Source organism: Pseudogymnoascus verrucosus (assembly GCF_001662655.1).
Source record: "Pseudogymnoascus verrucosus strain UAMH 10579 unplaced genomic scaffold scaffold_42, whole genome shotgun sequence".
Lineage (NCBI taxonomy): Eukaryota > Fungi > Ascomycota > Leotiomycetes > Thelebolales > Thelebolaceae > Pseudogymnoascus > Pseudogymnoascus verrucosus.
Genome location: NW_017263693.1, coordinates 222,671 through 241,105, shown reverse-complemented (window position 1 = coordinate 241,105; position 18,435 = coordinate 222,671). Strand labels below are relative to the sequence as shown.

The window sequence follows — 18,435 nt, the reverse complement described above, 5'->3', positions numbered from 1 at the left end:
TGGGACGAAACCCCAACCAATGGAGATCCTCGTGGAATTCTCCGAATGTTATTCCCCGAATCCCCCGAATGCGTTTCCCCTCAATTAGCTCACGTGATTACCCATTTGGGCACACAACTCCAAATTACCCCCCTCCCCCCAATATTCAGAGCGGCCAGTAGTCAAGGTAAACATAGTCAATTTGCTACTGATATGAACAACCCTTATCATACCTTCATGGGGACGAAAATCGTGCAGTTGAAACTCGAAGATACTGTACAGCGATTGCTATTTCAAACCATGGAATATTCCCTCAGGTAGAGATATCCTAAAGACTTCCTCATGAGTCGTAAAACCATCTCGGCACCGAACCCTTCGGTAGAGAAAGTCCGCATCCCACAGGACCTTCCGGCTCCCTTGGAGTGATATGGGCGTAACTTTGTATGGCCGACATCGAAGCAGAGCAGATGTCTGTTGCTGTCGTCGGTCCGCCACTAACCATATGATAACATAATTCTTGTCGCCATTGAATTGTTGCCCTTGACAAAGAACGTCGATAGGCATTTCCGCTGGTGCTATCACCGGTCTATCCAACTTGAGGGAAATTATCGAAGAGCTCCGCAATCTCCCCATCCGTGAAGCCTGCAGAAAACAATATGTCTGGCGTGGTTGCATCCTCAGGGGGGCTTTCGATGTAACCCATCGACTGAAGAGGCTGCGGGTGGAATATATTCATTTCGGTATCAATTAACGTGATATCTCCTGCCAGTTCCGGGAATTTCTCGAGGAAAGGTCTTTCGACGCCCCAATATTTGAGGTCGCGGTGGTACCTTGCAAATATTGGGCTCATTTGATAAGTATTTGACGCACCATCGTAGACATAGGTATCTTCGAAAGAGAAGGGCCAACTGAACTTGTAATGCCGACGGAAATAGGCCGAGAAGTCGCCCGTAGCAAAGTAGTTGTGGTTGCTATCAATAAGGCGATCGCGTAGGGCGGGCCTGGTGATGATTAGCAATGGTCATGTCTAGAATCTTAATCTTGCACTTACCACACGAAGAAATCAACGGCAATAGGGTGTTGCTTGGTACGCTGTGTAAATCTGAGAAAGGTCAGCCGGAATTCAATGCTCTTCGAGCCATGGTTGCCTTACGATGGTCGCTGCCATTCAGGCATCTCGTCCCAGTTGCCCTTCTCGGGATCCATGTGATACTAAACTTGGTCAGTACATACATTCCCTAGTTAATGGGCTCTAGGCTTACCTTGAGGAGCATGTGGCTTTTGTACAGAAACGCAGCCCTGCTTACCTGATCAAGTTCTGAGAATACCTGATCGATGTCTGACAGTGCTTTCATAATAGGATTACTACGTTCCCAGGTGTCCAAGGAAGCCCAACCGTTAATCACGGCCTTAAATATCAAATTCGCGTAGTCCATAGGACTTAAGCGTAGTGCAGCAGAAGCAGAAGCGGCGGCGACTGTCGATATTTGAGAGTAGATTTTGTTCGATTTCTCCCAGATTTGGCATTGCATGCCCTGTGTCGGGGGGCGAGCTGGTGGTGGCATCATGGATGCAATCGGGCTCAGCCAAGCCCAGGGAGTAAGATCGGCATGGGCTTTGTCGGTCCTAACTATTGCCTTCTTGTCCATCCAGGATTCAGTGAAATTAAGGACGCTCCCGCAATTACTCTCGGCCGTTATATCAGCAACGGTCTGGCGTCTTTTTCGAGCTTGTTCCCCACGTGGAACGAGGCTATTTGAAGCAGTCGGCATGACATCATCTATGCTACGCTTTGCAGGCAGTGCACTTGGCTGAGAAGCTCCTGGGTTCTTGTTGGGAGCGCCTTCGACTACAGCAACCTGTGGGCCCTTACCTGGAGGTGGCCTCGGGGCACTGGTCAAATCAACATGTTGAGGGTTTGGTCTGCAATATGTGTTAGTTAGGACAAATGACGCTGCCATAAGGAGAGTAATACAATGGAGTTGGCTCGCACGACATCACGCTCAAGGCCGACTTTGCACTATTGATAATCTTCCGGAGACGCTCGTTCTCAGACCGGAGCTGCCACACCATCTCCATCAGCTCGCTCGTAGCCGCATTCCCATTCTCCTTGCGGAGAATCGTGATCATGTTCTCGAGATGATCCGTGTGTGACCTCTGCCTCTCACGAGAGTTTCTTTGGGCCTTCCTGTCTGCCTCCCGCTTTCGCTGGCTCCGGAGATCCGCGTCAGCCCGCTGTCGTTTTGCCGGCCTGGCGGTCACGGCCGGAGACGAAATGTCGCTCATGTTTGTTATAATTCAGCTGCTATTTTCGATTACGAACAACCTCTGGTCTTGTTTCTATTCACGATCGATGAATCTAGAGGTTACAAAGAGAATATATCGAGGGAAAGTCGTGCGGGGAAACTAAAGGTTCAAGACGTCTTGGGCCGCTTCAGGGCTAAGGGAACTGGATTCTGGGCTTTCTGTGGGGAAATGGGGAAATGGGGGAAGGCCTGTGGGGAAGCGAGCCCATGGAGTCAATATTAGGGGGCAGTACGTGCGTTTCGTCTGTGCTTTGTGCAGTGAATAGTGCGTGTAGTGTGCATAGTTGTGTTCTGTACGAATACGGCCGGGCGGCGAACTAGGCTACAGTTACGACGTCAGGCCTCGGCCGAATCCTGGGCAAAACCGAACCCCCACATCCGTCTGACATCTGACAGCCCCTGAAAAAGATAACCTGGACCATTCCTGATATATGTCAAAGAGAATTTATTTACCAAGAATTACGAAGTTATCCCATCAGAATACATCCAACTCATCGGTAGGACAAGGTCAGGCAGAATACGTCGATTTTTATGTCTGTGTAATCATCAGTGCTGATGGAGTTTGTGCCATCAGCAAGTCCAGGATCAGCGCCTCCCCTCAGTGGGTCTGTGTCGGGTGTCTGTGTGATATGGATGTTACCCATTGGTCAGTGCTAGTTGATCAACGCGCCCCTCTCCCAACGGAGTTGATCCTATTTATCGCCAATTCTTTCCGACCCTCGCAAGCTTTTCTCATCCAGTCTCGGATTTCGCGGGGAGATATCTCCATCGCCCCCACAAACTCCTCATAGTTCGTGGGTGGCAGTTCGGTTGGAAGGCTCCGGGCCAAAGGTTGGGTCCAGCCCACGTAGTCTACAGCTGGCCAAAATCAGTGACAAAGGCCTTCGCTTCTGTAATCACCGTGCCGTGTGTCGAGAAACATCTTCAGCTTTGTAATATCCAGATCAAGAATAGTTGCCAATCGCAGCCTCATTCGAAAAACTAGCCCCAGAAACAATGAAACAGGGGGCACACTTCTCGGCCGTGCCTGTTCGATGGATTACTAGAATAACACAACACCAGTGCCACGAGACAGGTAATATGACGAGTATCCACTGGTGATCGGGGAGATCGACGGAGTGCTGGTTGGTGCCAATGCCATCGGTAATAAGGCCAGCCTTAAGCTCGGCCAAGGAGCCCGAGCGGGGATGTATATAGTGGTTGGAGTAGTTGGAGTTCGTAGAATGCGCATTCTCAGTTAACTGGTACCAGAAGTGTGATTTCATGGTTCTCCAACGGATGTTGGGTGATGCAGGAGCACATGCAGGGGCGCCCGATGAGGGAGAGAATGCATGATAAAAGGATGCGGCGTAGATCTGATGCACAGTTCCCGTGTGGGTTTGGTTTGAAGGCGGCATGGATGAGGCGCAATGTTTGAGTACTGTCTTACCAGGGGGATTCATTCAGAGCTACAGGGGTAGTGGGTTCAATTTGATATACCATTTGGTCTCATACTTCTCCTTTATAACACGTCAGCTGATGTTGATAGTTTTAACTTTTAATTATGTGAACAACCGTAGGTACAAGGCTGCTGCAGCACTGCTATCCAAGCCCGCGTGGCAGCAGCTGTATATCCAACCAAGTATCTACAAGCTCTGGGTCGTCCATCGACCCCCCTATGACAATTCCCTTGCCAAGGCGCCTTTGTTTATGACGAGTTTAACTTACAACCTCGACCCTCCGTTCGCGTTCTCCGCCTTAACCTCAACGAGTAACTTTCCTATACGGACACAAGAGTTAGCCGCATGAATCAAGCCTGAGAAATAATCGGGGTTCACATACCGGTGTTGATTCCGTTGTATAGAGCAACCAGCGCCTGCTCAGCAGCACGCAGTCCACCCTTGACAATCGTCTCCTTGCGCTTCAGCTTTCCGTCTGAGAGCCACTGCACGAGTTCTTTACGCGCAGCAGGGAACTCCTTGACGTAGTCGAATACGATGAATCCTTCCATTCTGGGGGAACTGTTAGCTGCGAGATTTTCTAAGCTGCGATAAGGAAACTTACCTAATGCGCATAGCAATGACCATCGAGATGTTCTACGAAAGGGTTAGTCTTGAATTGAAGCTAAGATGGTCTAGGGAAACAACCTTTGGTCCTGTTGGCTTGGCATCGTTGTACTGCGAGATAGCTGTCACAAAGTCAGAAAATCGCCGCTGGCCAAACGATAGGTAACTTACCACCACACATGATAAATCTCGAATGGGCCTTGGCTCTCGACAGAGCCATCTCGAGGATCTCTCCTCCGACATTGTCGAAGAAAACATCAATCAAGTCCTTTGTCGCCTCCTTGAACTGGGCACGGAAGTTCGGGTCCTTGTAGTTAAGCGCACCGTCACATCCAAGCTCCTTTAGCCACTCGACCTTGTCATCGCTTCCCGCAAGACCCAGGACCTTGGCTCCCTTCAGCTTCGCAATCTGGCACACGACACTTCCGGTAGCTCCAGCTGCGCCCGAGACGACGACAAAGTCGCCGGCCTTGACCTTTCCGACGTCAATCAGGCCGAAATACGCAGTCAGGCCAGTCATTCCCAAGACACCAAGGGCATCCGTAACCTGTCCGCCGGCCGGGACCTCGAGGAGCGTGAGCTCCTTCTCCTTGGCAATCGCCTGCTCGGTCCAGCCGGTGGAGCAGGTGACGTAGTTGCCCTCGGCGAACTTTGCGGACTTGGAGGCCAGCACCTTCGCGATCACGGCGCCGCGCATCTTCTCGCCGATCTGCACGGGAGGGACATACGAGCGCGTATCTGTGAGGCATATCAGAGGCATGGTCAAAAGTTGGGGATGTCACGTGAGGAGGAGGGGGTCCTCACCATTGAGCCAGCCCCGCATCGCAGGATCGAGACTGAGGTACAGAGTGTCAACCAGGACTTCTCCATCCTTCAGATCTGCTGCCGTTAAGGCTTTGTGCTCCTGCACAGTGAACGTCTCGCCCGGGACGATGAGGGACGTAGGACGCTTTGCGAGGACAACGGATTGGTAGGTTGATTGAGCCATTTTGCTGTAATAATGATGATGAAATGGAGTTTCTATGCAACGCGGGCTGGGCTTATACTTATATACGGCGGCTTTTCTCTCTTAATATCAATATTAAGGCCGTCGATTAGCAATACAGCAATGATTATTAATCTTTTAATAGTATTCGAATCCACAAGTTCTCTTTCGAAGTTCTCCAAGCCTCTTGTTTCGAGGAGATATTAGGTTATCTTCAAAACGTGCCTCGGCACCTAGGTTGTTAATGGACCAATGAACGGCCTGGAAACGATGGAACACCTGGGCCCTTAAAATTCAAGGTCACATGATACAACTAGCCGCATACGGCACTTGAAAAACTTTGATGGTAATAACCTTAATTTTTTCGCAGGACTTCTGTCTCCAATCATGTAGATTTATTTAATTAAAAGCAATATAAAAATACGTAGAAAACACAGTTTAGCTAGTAAGACCGCAGTTTTGCCATCATCGTCATTATTGAAATGTTGTAGACCTAAACAAGAAAATCATCGCCACAGTGCCACTTGGCCCCACCTTAGAGGGTCAATAATTATCGCTCAACGACACACCTCCCAAGCATCCAGGCCCGTGGCGAGTATTCGTGTTGATAAGGCGCCCTAACTTGCCTTGACCGACTCCTACTTTACCATTTCTCAGCAAGGCGATCAGATGCCTTCCGAAAACGGCATCGTACCGCAAGTGACCTCCAACTCCGATGTGGTTGGGGGAGCTTCAGGTGCTAAATCCCAATGTGGTGCAACCAATGACCAACCCAGAAAAACAAACCATAGTTCTTCGGAAAGTCATATAACAGAAGCTGGATCCTTGCTTCTCAACGGTAGTGCTGCGGCGCCTCACAAATCAACGAAATCCAGACAGATGCAGGTCATTGACATCAAAAGGGACTTGTCGGCACTGGTTGCCCAGCAGATGCTGGCTACGCCCGATGCCATTGCACTAGAGGATGAGACCACCAAATTGACTTACAGCGAGTTGGACCAAAGAGTAACCGCCCTCGCCAACCGCCTCCGTGACCACGGAGTTGGTCGCGACAATCTCGTCGGCGTGCTTTTGGGGCGCAGCGCAAATTATGTGATTGCTTGTCTTGCGGCTCTCCGTGCTGGAGGGGCCTTCCTGGTTCTTGAACTGGCCTACCCACCTAATCTCTTGGCGGATGTTATTGATGATGCCAAACCAACCGTCGTAATCACAAATTCAACTCAAGCCAACCAGTTCAACGCAGATATTCCCCTCATTCTTTTGGATGAACTTGGGACGGACCCGTACAAATCCACAGAACCCATGGAGGGGCTCTCTCCTTTACCAGCTGATGATGACCTCGAACGCCTTGCATTTGTGTCCTACTCGTCTGGAACCACTGGCCGACCCAAGGGGATTGCAAACCCCCACATGGCGCCGGTGCTATCGTATGACTTGAGATTCCGCCTCAGTGATCTCTCAACGGGAGACCGCGTGGCTTGCAATGTCTTCTTTGTCTGGGAAATTCTGCGGCCCCTTTTGAGAGGAGCAACTGTCTTTTGCGTCCCGGACGAGGCTAGTTACGACCCCGTTGCGCTTGTGGATCTGCTTTCCCGCCAGCGCATCACAGAAACCCTCATGACACCGACTCTTTTGGCTGCAGTCCTCTCTAGACACCCAGATATTGAGTCTGATCTCCCAGATCTTCGCACGTTATGGTTCAATGGCGAGGTCGTCACTACCGATCTTGCCCGCCGTGCCATGAAAGCTCTCCCAAAAACGCGCCTGCTCAACTGTTACAGCGCCAGTGAGACCCACGAGATTGCCTGTGGAGATATCCGGGAAATTATTGACGAGGAGGCTCCTTACTGCCCTGTTGGTCAACCCATGGAACCGGAACATACCTATATCCTTGATGCGAGCGGTAATAAGGTCGAGACTGGTGTCGCTGGAGAGTTGTTCGTCGGTGGATCGCTTCTCGCCCGGGGCTATCTCAACCTTCCAGAAACTACCGCCGAGGCGTTCGTGCCGAATCCGTTTGACGCAACGCCAGGTTCCCGCATGTACAGAACTGGGGATCTAGCAAAGATGCTCCCGTCTGGCGTTCTTGAGATCACTGGCCGCGTAGGAGCTATGATCAAGGTCCGAGGCTATTCCGTCGTGCCTGGCAAGGTTGAGAATGCCATTATTGAGAAACTAGCCGTCAAGCAATGCGCAGTTATCGCTCATGGCGACGGCCTCGATCGTCAGCTGGTTGCATATATTGTACATGACAAGGAGGATCCAGGACACCGAGCCATCCCCATAGTCGACGAGGCTGGATACAGTCTGGTGGCTCGACGAACCCTTTCGACGTCGTTGGCCCAGTACATGATTCCTGCCCTATGGGTCGAGCTTGACGAGCTACCCACCAACAGAGTATCTGGAAAGGCTGACATTAAGAAACTGCCGCCCCCAGTTGTTTCCATTTCAACCATTTTCAACCACACCAAGACTGAGCGTGACCCCAGAATCAACACCGAGGCCATTGCAGAGATTTGGGCTGCATCTCTCAACGTACCATTCAACTCCGTGACAAAGGAACACACCTTTTTCGATCTGGGTGGTCATTCCTTGACACTTGCTGATCTTGCCACCAGGCTGTCAAGGGAATTTGGCTTCCTCGTCCCAGTAGCACGCCTTGTTGTGAACCCCACGCTCCAGGGCCACTTGGATGTTGTACTTGCTGTTCGAGATGGACACACCGCAGCAGTACAGGCAGATTTGCCTGCTGTGTTGCGCGCGGATTGCACACTTCCTGAGAGTATCCAGCCCGCTGGCAATCCCGTGTGTTCTCTTGAAGATGCCCATACGGTGTTGTTGACTGGTGCCACCGGTTTCCTGGGTGCCTTCATACTCTGCGATCTCCTAGAATCAACATCGGCCCGCATTTTGTGCCTGGTGCGCTTCACTGACCCCAAAGGAGAAGATGCCCCAGCCGGTGTCGCAAGGATTCGCAAGAACTTGCTTGATCTGGGACTATGGAAGGACTCGATCCTCGATCGCATCGAGGTTCTCCCAGGCAACCTTTCGCATAAACGACTTGGCCTTGGCATTGGCGCCTATAAGGAGCTTGTGGACAATGTCCAAGTCATTATCCACGCTGCAGCCACCGTCAACTTGGTGTATCCTTACGCTGCCTTACGGGATGCCAATGTGGGCGGCACAAGAAAGATTTTGCGCCTGGCGGGGCAAAGCGGAGCGACGCTACAGTACATATCCACAAACGGCGTCTTGCCACCATCCGAGAAGGCATGGCCCGAGAGCTCTATGATTGGAGTAGAAGCTGTTCCAGAGAGCCTCGTCGATGGTTATGGGCAGACGAAATATGTTGCCGAGGAGCTCGTTCATGAGGCAGGTCGCCGAGGAATGCCGGTGAGGATATTACGATGTGGAACCATCAGCGGCCATAGTACCTCGGGGTCGACCAATACCTATGATCTCTTCACTGCATTGCTTGTGGAATCCCTGCACCTCGGGTATTACCCAGATATCGCCGGCTGGCGCGCTGAGATGACCCCAGTCGACCATGTCAGCAAGGCCATCACTACTATCTCCAATGATATTCAGACAAAGCAACGTGTGTTCCATCTCGGGGATTCCAACCCCGTGGAGACCAAGTCGCTGTTTGATAACCTTGCAGAGCTCGGATATCCCGCAGAGCCACTTGAATGGGAGAAGTGGGTTTCGCTTTGGACACAGAAGCGAGGCTCTGCAAAGAGAGGGGCTGGCGCTTTCACTGCTGACATTCTTCGTGGTGGTATGCCAACCGTGGAGTTCCTGAAAGATATCACGATGCTCGGCGATGATGAGTCGAAGACCGTCCTTGGCGCTCTACAGCGCCCCAAAATCGACGTAAAGTTGCTCGAGACCTATGCTCGCAATTGGTACGCCAGAGGTTGGCTGCCACGTCAACCTCTACGTCTGCAACAGTTGAATGGTGCTGGGAACCTGCCAAAGAAGGGGCCATTAAGCGGACTCGTAGCTGTCGTCACCGGCGCGTCGTCTGGAATCGGCGCTGCGACTGCTGCTGCTCTAGCTAAGGAAGGTGCTCATGTCGCACTTGCCGCGCGCCGCACTGAGGCTCTCGAATCTCTTAAGAAGATGATCACAACCTACGGCGGCAAAGTTCTTGTCCACCAAACCGATGTCACGAAGAAGGAGCAGGTCGAGTCACTCGTGCGCGCCACTGAAGAGACTCTTGGCCCGGTCGATATCTTTGTTTCCTGCGCCGGTGTCATGTACTTCACAATGATGGCAAATGTGCAAACCGAGGATTGGGAACGCACTGTCGATGTGAACTGCAAGGGCCTACTTAACTGTCTGTCCTCAACCGTCCCCTCTATGCTGTCCCGAGGCAAGGGCCACATCGTTGCTATATCATCGGATGCAGGAAGGAAGGTTTTCCCTGGCCTTGGTGTGTACTCGGCAAGTAAATTCTTCGTCGAAGCAACGCTTCAAGGCTTGCGTGTTGAGACAGCCGGCACTGGTTTGCGTGTCACAAGCATCCAGCCTGGAAATGTGGCCACAGAGCTCCTGTCAATGTCGACAGATGCTGAGGCTCTCAAGAAATACGGAGAGCCCTCAGGAGCAAAGGTCCTCGATCCTGAGGATGTTGCGAATATGATTGTATATACTCTGAGACAGCCGGAGCATGTTGCGGTGAATGAAGTGATGATTGAGCCTCGTGATGAGCCGATTTGAGGAGCTGGATGTTATGAGCTGGAATTTATGCCGGGTTTGAAGTAGATTCTAAACGAGGATTTAGCAGACTTTAACGAACATATATATATAGCGTGAATGATAAATTGGGAGGCGGAGAAATTTAGAGAAGGGCCATGTAACTTAGTACACTTATATAACATCAATGCTATTTAGTGTATACCATTCCTGATACGAGTATACCAAACTCTTCGTGGCAACAGACATTAAAAAGTACTTGGGCTACTGATAAGTTGTGACGTTGACATACATTTTAATATGAGGATCTGGTAATTGCTGTGGCATTGAGTTGTGCACTTCATCGTTTTAATCGTGATTCAACCGAATTTCAGACGCGAAACTGCACAACTCCCTCTCATGGGATGGTGTGTGTACTAGCGAGACCGTACAGGTAGTTGTCCACTTTTACAATGCAAACTCTTCTGTAGCCAGTTTTGATAGCAAAAGTGGACAAGTGAGAACGAACGACAAAACTTTACAGGGGCGCATAGAGCGCCATCACACCAATCCCCGCGCCTCAAGTAAGAGTGGGGAAGAAGTAATCCGCTGTTTTATGTGGCACTTTCATGAAAGGATCTTGGTTTTTTCCCTAAATTACATATTTAGTTTGTATAGCGTCAATGAATCAAATACATACATTGCAGTGCATAGTAACTGGGTTGAATATCCAACTCATGGTAGCTAGAACAATACAGATGCAGTTCGCTTCTCGCATTGCAAACGGCCACACTGTATGCAGACTTATGGAGTCGCACGGTAATAAAGCTAAAGTTAGCCTATATTTAACCTTAATTACCGTGAGACTCCATAAGTTATCCCTTCATGTCAGTGAGCGGCAAATACGATCTAATACGCCAATGCACCGGCCGCTCCTTCCTCTCTTCGATCTTAAGAACTATAACATAGGAATGAACGAACAATGCACCTTCCTTCCTCCATTCAATCTTAATAACTATAATAAAGGAAGGAACGAACCAAGCTCCTTCCTTTCTCCATTTAGTCTTAGTAACTATAACAAAGGAAGGAACGAACAACGCTCCTTCCTTCCTACATCATAGCTAAACAGTATCTTTCCCGCAAACAATTCCCTTTTTTCCCCCTTAAATTTCACCTTTTGTTTCGTGTCTACATCCCCCTTTGCTCAGTCATTTCTTTTTGTCGTCCTTCGTGTCCTCGCATCTATGCTTTTTTACTACATGGCAGGGGTTCAATCTTGGACTTCAATAAGGGTTGCACATTAATACGCCTCTCATGCAGGGGCGTCCAGGATGAGAACATAATGGTGGTTTGATGCACATGAGTGATTCGGGTGGGATTCTGTTAAGTCACTGTTGTTCAAAGATATACTACTACAAAAAGGAGTACCAGCTTCAGAGAAAACTTTCGAGTCTATTAAAAGGCAGTATATAGCTAAGTAAGATGGCAGGTAAATACACTCCTCTGTCCCCCCCATATTCCCTCCACCGAAACCAACACAGAAGTATATACACCCCCTCCCCATCCCACAAATTAGTACACATACCTAAACGACTTATTCTCCTTATCCGTCTTATTATTCCACGCATCTGCCTCCGTATCCCTCCCCTCGGACAAACCTGCCGCCTCCTCCTTCCTATCCTTCCTCTTATTCGCCCACACATAGTACCCAAACAGCACCACCGCAACCGCCGCGCCCGCCGCCTGCGTCGCCAGCACAATAATCTTCGCCGGGCGGAACTCCGGGCCGTCTTTGGCCTGGAACGTCTGCGGGCCGATAATGTTGCCGATGGAGAAGCTGCCGGCGATGAGAGCGCTCGCGACGACGCGCTTGGTGTGGCCAGCGCAGTTGGCGACGGTCCATTGGTAGATGACGACGAGCGTGGCGACGATGGCGTTGACGAGGTAGATACCCGCGAGAAGGGCAGCCCGGTTCGACTTAGGGGCGAACGACATCAGGCCGCCGCCGAGGATACCGGGGATGCAGCAGGCGACGATCCAGGCCCAGCGGTTGGAGGTGTGGCGGACGCCGAAGCCGACGACAAGGGTTGAGACGATGGAGACGATGCCGCCGGGCATGTTGAGGAGGGCGGAGTGGGGCTTGGAGAAGCCGAAGTTCGAGATGAGGGTTGAAGAGTAGGAGGTGATGACGCCGCTGGAGACGGAGATCTGGGGTGTGGGTTAGCGGGGGTGTGGATCGCGGTGGGGTGGGGGGGGCCTTACCAGGACTGTCAGGATGACCATGAGCCAGATCTGGACGTCCATGAGGACTTCGAGGATGTGGGTCAGTTTGAAGTGGTGGTTTTCGATACCGGTTTGGTTGACGGAGACGTGCTTCAGGAGGGCCACCTTCTCGGCCTCGGTGAGGAACTTGGCCTTCATGGGCGTATCGGGGAGGATGAAGTATGTTGCGACACCAACCAAGCTCGTGATGACACCGAGGACGATGAACATCAACTGCCATCCCTTGAGGCTGGAGTGCTCCACGTGCTGGAAGCCGAAGGAGACAATGCCGCCGATGATCTGGCCAACGCCGAGGCCGCAGTACCAGAGACTGAACCTGGGGGCTTGCTCGGACTTGGTGTACCACTGGCTGCTGATGAGCATGAGGCAGGGTGCTATTGAGGCTTCAAAGATGCCGAGGAAGATGCGCGCAACGAGCAGAGAGTGATAGTTGAAGGCAGCGGCGGTGCAGGCAGTGGCAACGCCCCAGAGGAAGACGTTGGCGGCGAGCCATTTGGCGACGGGGACCTTTTGGAGGAAGTAGCCTGGAAGTGTCAGTACGTGCGACAGAAACATGTAGAGGAGAACCAACCATTGGGGACTTCGGCGATGAGGTATGCAATGAAGAAAGCGGATGCGACGTTTGAGAAGTTGTTGCCGACTAGTCCCAGGTCCTTGGTGATTCCCATGACAGCGGCATACTATTCGTAAATAATCAGTATTACATCCTTGACGGCTTTGCCTGCTAAGCACTCACGTTGATGACGACTTTGTCAATAAACTGCAGCGTGTAGCACGCAAACATGATAGGGACGATCCACCAGTCGATCTTTCGTCGCAAAGCTTTGAGATCAACTGTCTCAGCGGCCTCGCTCTGGTGATTGAGGTAGAGATACGCCTTATCGAGATCTCTGCTCTCAATGCTTCCCTCCACAGGCGAATGGGCCGACCGTCCATCGATACTGGTGGTCTCGTCGCCTGGGACCGACATCTTTTTCTCATCCATGGTAGACGCCTCCATCGCGCGATGTTATTGCAAAAACGAGTGAACAGCACAACAACGCAATTGCAAAACAGCGACGCAGGAGAAAAAGAGATTTGTTATTTTACAACGACGTGAATAAATTGCAGCGCGACATTGGAAAGAAGTCACGACCCTGGGGTTGGGGGGGTGTTACACACGTGCGAGATAGGTACGACAGGGTGCCATGAAGTAAGTACATTCCGGAGAATACTCTAAACCAGAGTGATATTTGCATGGTCTACCTTCCCAATGAAGAATATCGACAGCGGATCCACCCCTTGGATCTGCGTCGCGTAACCCCTGGCCATGCACGAGAGGAGTGCGTGGACGAAATATCTGTTGAGACATCCAGAGTTCGACTCGCTCGGCAATGTACACTTCGCCATACCTGTTTTAGTCATTACCGGCGCTGATACGTTACTACCAGCTCCCCCTCGCTCCTCTGATCCCCATGATCCTCACAATAGAAGCGGTCATCCCTGTGATTCCGGAGGGGGGGTGGGGCGATCAGGGAACAAAAGGAACGGCGGAGCGAAAGTTTTGCATCCGCAACGATCTCGCGACGATCACTTCCAGGAAGCGCCGGCACTTCCAAGGTGACAATCCCCCCGTCTAGCAAACGAAGCCCGAGAAAAAATCGGAGCTCCGAACTTGCAGGAGCCAACCATCGCCAGATATGCAGAGTGATGGTGGGTTCGACCGCCACCAAATTATCTGCTCGCGAGCTGCATTATGGCTTCAATTCGCGACAGGCACACTCGGTGGTGATTTCACCATTGGCCGCCAATAAGGCATTTCCCCGCCCCAATACTCGCCCGGCAAGACGCTTTCCGAACCGACGACTGAGACATGCTCACAGGGCTGCTAGTACCTGAGGAGGATGTGTGAACGCAGATCAACACGTATTGTTCGAGGTTGATGCCGAAGTACTGGTTTGTTCATGGGTGTTCCCAGTGCGTGGGCACATATTGGTGGGGGGATCTGCTCCCCCCCAAACCAACATGGTGACAGGTCACTACACGGCGAAATGTGGGATTAGGAGGCGGCCAGCGGCCTGCCTTATCACGGCACTGTCGCCGTCAAGATCTCACAGGGCGTGGAACTGTTTTTTTTATCATTCTTCATCCCATCCTCTTCTGGCTTCGTCGAGATTCTCCCCAGCAACGATGCAGTGGGTGCACAATGCCAGTCCGGAAGTGCTGGCCAAGTCGCAGTATCCGTCCATCCTGGGCGTGGTGCTGGGACTCACGGGGTTGATGGTTTTTACGGTTGCGCTGCGTGGATATGTGCGCGTTGCGATGGTGAAGGCCGTGGGGAAGGACGATTGGGTTATCCTGTTCTCAGCGGTGAGGCGCCCTGAGCGGTGGCTGATTTTGGGCGCAATGCTTATTTGGATGTGATAGGTTTGCAGTGTTATTTACAGTGGTCTCTGTATTGGCCGTGAGTTCTCCGGATGGCTTCGCATTGTGTATTTGCTAACGAGGAGTAGAGTCGAGATGGGGCCTCGGGCTCGATATTGCGATTAGGCCGACAGAAAACCTCAATCAGTACTCAGTTGTGAGTCTGGACAATTATCATGATACAGTTCTCTAGCTGACAAGGCATGATTAGATCAACTTCGCCGGGAGACCGTTTTACATGGCTGGCATCACCGGCTTCAAAGTCGCCCTCTGCCTTTCATACCTTCGCATTCTGAACAAGTCGAACAAGGCATATCGGAAATTCGTCTGGATCGTCCTCATCACCTGCGTTCTTGGCCATCTCGGAGGCACGCTCGTTCTCATCTTCCAATGCAAGCCGGTACATACTCAAATTATCACCTCTACTCATAGTTATCGTCTCTAACTTGTCCCCCAGGTTAAAAAATCATGGCTTCCCAAAACTCCCGGCTCTTGCCTCCCCAACGACACCACCTTCTACGCTCTAGCCGCCATCACCATCATCTTCGACTGCATAATCTTCGTGCTTCCCATTCCCCTCCTCTACTCGCTCCAGATCAATATACGACGCAAGATTGCCCTGATGACCGTCTTCCTGCTCGGCCTCTTCACGACCATCTGCTCCATCATGCGCATGGTCCAGATTATCACCATAGCCAAGACGGGCAATTCTACAATGCTCGTCCTCTGGGGAACAATCGAGATGAACGTTGGCGTGCGTACTTCCTTCCATTTCTGCATAATATAACACAAGCTAACCCTCTCCCAGATCTCACTCACATGCATCCCCACCCTCGCACCACTCTTCACCTACTTCAAAGAAAAGACATCCTACTACACCCACGGCGCCAGCCGCGAACGCACCAATGGCAGCGCCAACGCGATGCAAGTCCTCAAGTCCGCTCGAGACCGCGCGAGCGCCGAACGCTGGCGCGACCGCGACAACACCAGCGACACGAGCAGCCAGAAGGAGATTCTGGGTACAGACAGCAACGTCACCACGCAGAGGACAGGGACGAGGGAGAGGAACGGTGGCGGTATCACGGCCACGGTAACAGTGGATATCAAGGTGGAGGAAGCGGAGGGCCCACAGAACGGAGAGTTCCGTCGAGAAGAGAGGTGGACATAGAAGTGGACATGGAGTATACTGTACATAATAACAAAAGTCTCACGGAACATTCCTGTGCACCGTTGACACGTTTGTGAAGAGATCTCTGTGTGATGTTTGGTACTCATTCCTCCGTACTCGGTACGAGCATACGAGCATACCTTCTAAAGTATCCCAGGGTATCCTTATGAGATTTGAGATATTTGAACCAGGCACCATCCCTGCCCTGCCTGCCCTGTCTGCCCTGTCCCTACGCTATCCCTGTCCTCTCTGCCCTATCTAGTCCACATGCATGCCACCAGCTCCGATTGGCGCGCGGGCGTGTCACATCCTTATCTCGGCTAATTTTCTAGCGCTGTGCGGCCAACGGGCGCTGGGTCTGGAGAAAGGCCCATGCATTGGGTTGTGGGAATTTTTTAGGTGCGGATTCCGCTGGTTGTATCGGGAATTGGCCGCCCGGTTCCCGCCGCGGAAACGATCTAGACTTAGTTTAGATGGGGGCTGGCGGGATCGGCAGACAGGGTTTATTCTTGGTTATAGTGTTAGGTGTAGGGGTTGTGACAGGGGTCATGACAGGGATGATGACTGGGGTTAGTCATGGTAGGGTGTGGTTAGTTGTGGTAGGGTTACGGGTGTGAAGGCTTGATTGGGGAATGGCCGATATACTGTATTTTTAGCTAAGTTAGGTAAGCTAGGAAAATGAGGCAAGTTAGGCAAGTTAGGCAAGTATAGTCAGTAGTAAGGTTGTGAGGTAGTATTTTCTGCAGTAAGAACTGTACTATTGGAGTTGAAGGTGGGTTTAATCAGATTACCATGATGATATTATGATCAAGGAAGGAATGAGGAAGGAAGGTACGGAGTACTTCCGGCGATACTCCCACCCCCACCATTCGGGGTTCTCCCCACTATACTGCCCGAAACCCGACGCAATACCACCGGGTACCCAGCCTATACTCAACCTCTTGTCGTATGTGAAGATCATGCAGAACAGATCGAGTTTCAAACAGATCCTACAACATCTCCAACACCTCCGCAGCAAGGGGCGAAAGCTAAACCAGACAACCACCACCATCCCAGATCTCCCCCATCCCACCCAGCGCAATGACCTCTCCCGCTCCACACACCCTCATCATCGGCGCCGGCATCACAGGCCTCGTCCTCGCCCAAGCCCTGCGCAAGCACCACGCCGCCTCCTCCTCAACCGGGCCCGTCCCCTTCACCATTTACGAGCGTGACCCCAACCCCACCCACCGCGGCGCCGGCTGGGGCCTGACAATCCACTGGGCGCTTCCCGACTTTGAAGCCCTCCTCCCCGTCGACCTCCTCGCGCGTCTCCCCGAGACATTCGTCGATACTGCCGCCGTCGCCGAGGGACTCACGGGGAATTTCCTCCTTTTTGACCTCCAAGATGGGTCGGAGCGCTTCAGGGTGCCGCCTAATACACGCATTCGCGTTTCCCGCGAGCGTCTCCGTCGCCTCCTCATGGATGGGTTAGATATCCAGGTGCGCTCCCCCTCACCCAACTTATCACCCTCCGACTAACCCCATCAGTGGTCCAAAACCATCGCCGCCATTGACACCACCACCCCCTCCGCCGTAACCGCCTCCTTCACCGACGGCACCACCGCAACCGGCACCCACCTCATCGGCGCCGACGGCTCCCACTCGCGCGTACGCACCTTCCTCTCCCCCTCCCCATCCAACTACATCCTCCCCGTCCGCCTCCTCGGCACCAGCGTCCCCTATTCCTCCGCCCGCTGCGCTTCCATCCGCGCGCTCGACCCGTTTTTCTTCCAAGCCAGCGACCCCGCCACGGACGCTTTCTTCTGGTTCTCTTTCCTCTCTGTCCCTGTAGACCCGAAGGAGGATAGGGAGTGTCAGATCCTTGTTTCGTGGCCGTTTCGGAAGGGGTTTTTGGGGAGGGAGGAGCCGGTTGAGACGCCGGTGCAGGGGGAGAGGGTGGGGTGGATGAAGGAGGTTACGAAGGGGTGGGTGGAGCCGTTTAGGGGGATCGTGGCGGATATTCCGGGGGGGGCGGAGGTGAAGAGTTTGGCGCTGGAGGATTGGCTGCCGCCTGCGGAGGGGTTCGAGAGTAGAGATGGGAGAGTGACATTGATTGGTGATGCGGCGCATGCGATGACTATGTGTATGTTCCTCCCCCGGCCCCCTTTTTCCGAGTTTTTCGATATGTTTTGCTAACTACCTATCCCCTTTAGACCGCGGCGAAGCTGCCAACCATGGTATTGCGGATGTGGCGTCCTTGGTTAGAGAGATGTTCGCTGAGGCGGACGCGGATGCCCCGAGCCCGATTGATAGGTATGTGGCGGAGATGATTCCGCGTGCGAGGGTTGCGGTGTTGAATTCGAGGAGGGCGTGTTTGGATGCGCATGATCATGGGAAGATTTGTGAGACGAGCCCGTTGGTTGCGAGGAGGGTGATTGTGCTGGAGTGATATGGGTCATCATAGGGAGCTCGTCAGAGGGAGCTCGTATTGTGAGAAGTGATAAAAGTGCAGCTTCTTGCATATGATGAACGACACATAGATTTTATCTTGATATAACGAATTTATAAACAAATTATTTAGGGATAATCCCAGATAAAAATAAGGTC

The 18,435-nt window shown here is 52.1% G+C and overlaps 7 protein-coding genes across 7 annotated transcripts; 4 read left to right on the top strand and 3 right to left on the bottom strand.

Moving 5' to 3' along the window:
• Positions 1 to 61: 61 nt before the first annotated feature.
• VE01_07156 (uncharacterized protein) lies at positions 62 to 2,498 on the bottom strand. The gene is made up of 5 exons (XM_018276591.2): positions 1,955 to 2,498; positions 1,242 to 1,902; positions 1,133 to 1,191; positions 1,031 to 1,081; positions 62 to 980 (listed from the first exon to the last, which is right to left on the bottom strand). The coding sequence occupies exons 1-5, from the start codon at positions 2,263 to 2,265 to the stop codon at positions 566 to 568; spliced, it is 1,497 nt and encodes a 498-aa protein (XP_018127789.1). The 5' UTR covers positions 2,266 to 2,498; the 3' UTR covers positions 62 to 565.
• A 1,362-nt stretch (positions 2,499 to 3,860) lies between these two features.
• VE01_07155 (uncharacterized protein) lies at positions 3,861 to 5,539 on the bottom strand. Its single transcript, XM_018276590.2, has 6 exons — positions 5,135 to 5,539; positions 4,502 to 5,068; positions 4,412 to 4,452; positions 4,329 to 4,360; positions 4,107 to 4,276; positions 3,861 to 4,044 (listed from the first exon to the last, which is right to left on the bottom strand). Exons 1-6 carry the CDS (start codon positions 5,316 to 5,318, stop codon positions 3,989 to 3,991), a joined length of 1,050 nt encoding a protein of 349 aa, XP_018127785.1. The 5' UTR covers positions 5,319 to 5,539; the 3' UTR covers positions 3,861 to 3,988.
• A 208-nt stretch (positions 5,540 to 5,747) lies between these two features.
• VE01_07154 (putative NRPS-like protein biosynthetic cluster) lies at positions 5,748 to 10,203 on the top strand. The gene has a single exon (XM_018276589.2). It carries the CDS (start codon positions 5,985 to 5,987, stop codon positions 10,035 to 10,037), a length of 4,053 nt encoding a protein of 1,350 aa, XP_018127791.1. The 5' UTR covers positions 5,748 to 5,984; the 3' UTR covers positions 10,038 to 10,203.
• Positions 10,204 to 11,444: 1,241 nt separating this feature from the next.
• Positions 11,445 to 13,774, bottom strand: VE01_07153 (uncharacterized protein). Its single transcript, XM_018276588.2, has 4 exons — positions 13,012 to 13,774; positions 12,847 to 12,955; positions 12,255 to 12,799; positions 11,445 to 12,200 (listed from the first exon to the last, which is right to left on the bottom strand). The coding sequence occupies exons 1-4, from the start codon at positions 13,273 to 13,275 to the stop codon at positions 11,565 to 11,567; spliced, it is 1,554 nt and encodes a 517-aa protein (XP_018127788.1). The 5' UTR covers positions 13,276 to 13,774; the 3' UTR covers positions 11,445 to 11,564.
• VE01_07152 (uncharacterized protein) lies at positions 13,585 to 13,894 on the top strand (the record flags this gene model as incomplete). The annotated part of the gene is made up of 2 exons (XM_018276587.1): positions 13,585 to 13,650; positions 13,706 to 13,894. 2 exons carry the CDS (start codon positions 13,585 to 13,587, stop codon positions 13,892 to 13,894), a joined length of 255 nt encoding a protein of 84 aa, XP_018127787.1.
• Positions 13,895 to 14,444: 550 nt separating this feature from the next.
• Positions 14,445 to 15,889, top strand: VE01_07151 (uncharacterized protein; the record flags this gene model as incomplete). The annotated part of the gene is made up of 6 exons (XM_018276586.2): positions 14,445 to 14,624; positions 14,682 to 14,718; positions 14,768 to 14,835; positions 14,890 to 15,078; positions 15,136 to 15,432; positions 15,487 to 15,889. 6 exons carry the CDS (start codon positions 14,445 to 14,447, stop codon positions 15,844 to 15,846), a joined length of 1,131 nt encoding a protein of 376 aa, XP_018127736.1. The 3' UTR covers positions 15,847 to 15,889.
• A 688-nt stretch (positions 15,890 to 16,577) lies between these two features.
• VE01_07150 (uncharacterized protein) lies at positions 16,578 to 18,435 on the top strand. Its single transcript, XM_018276585.2, has 3 exons — positions 16,578 to 17,328; positions 17,377 to 17,971; positions 18,042 to 18,435. Exons 1-3 carry the CDS (start codon positions 16,927 to 16,929, stop codon positions 18,275 to 18,277), a joined length of 1,233 nt encoding a protein of 410 aa, XP_018127784.1. The 5' UTR covers positions 16,578 to 16,926; the 3' UTR covers positions 18,278 to 18,435.

Excerpts from the sequence above, each read along its gene's own strand:
- VE01_07155 (XM_018276590.2), bottom strand. The coding sequence starts at position 5,318 with ATGGCTCAATCAACCTACCAATCCGTTGTCCTCGCAAAGCGTCCTACG. Across the intron at positions 4,361-4,411 it reads CCAAGCCAACAGGACCAAAG|AACATCTCGATGGTCATTGC; the intron begins GTTGTTTCCCTA and ends ACCCTTTCGTAG. Across the intron at positions 4,045-4,106 it reads ATACAACGGAATCAACACCG|GAAAGTTACTCGTTGAGGTT; the intron begins GTATGTGAACCC and ends GTGTCCGTATAG.
- VE01_07153 (XM_018276588.2), bottom strand. The coding sequence starts at position 13,275 with ATGGAGGCGTCTACCATGGATGAGAAAAAGATGTCGGTCCCAGGCGAC. Across the intron at positions 12,956-13,011 it reads TTGACAAAGTCGTCATCAAC|TATGCCGCTGTCATGGGAAT; the intron begins GTGAGTGCTTAG and ends ATTTACGAATAG. Across the intron at positions 12,201-12,254 it reads TGGTCATCCTGACAGTCCTG|ATCTCCGTCTCCAGCGGCGT; the intron begins GTAAGGCCCCCC and ends CCCACACCCCAG.
- VE01_07150 (XM_018276585.2), top strand. The coding sequence starts at position 16,927 with ATGACCTCTCCCGCTCCACACACCCTCATCATCGGCGCCGGCATCACA. Across the intron at positions 17,329-17,376 it reads TGGATGGGTTAGATATCCAG|TGGTCCAAAACCATCGCCGC; the intron begins GTGCGCTCCCCC and ends TAACCCCATCAG. Across the intron at positions 17,972-18,041 it reads GGCGCATGCGATGACTATGT|ACCGCGGCGAAGCTGCCAAC; the intron begins GTATGTTCCTCC and ends TATCCCCTTTAG.
- VE01_07154 (XM_018276589.2), top strand. The coding sequence starts at position 5,985 with ATGCCTTCCGAAAACGGCATCGTACCGCAAGTGACCTCCAACTCCGAT.
- VE01_07156 (XM_018276591.2), bottom strand. The coding sequence starts at position 2,265 with ATGAGCGACATTTCGTCTCCGGCCGTGACCGCCAGGCCGGCAAAACGA. Across the intron at positions 1,903-1,954 it reads TCGTGCGAGCCAACTCCATT|ACCAAACCCTCAACATGTTG; the intron begins GTATTACTCTCC and ends CACATATTGCAG. Across the intron at positions 1,192-1,241 it reads AAAGCCACATGCTCCTCAAG|TATCACATGGATCCCGAGAA; the intron begins GTAAGCCTAGAG and ends GACCAAGTTTAG.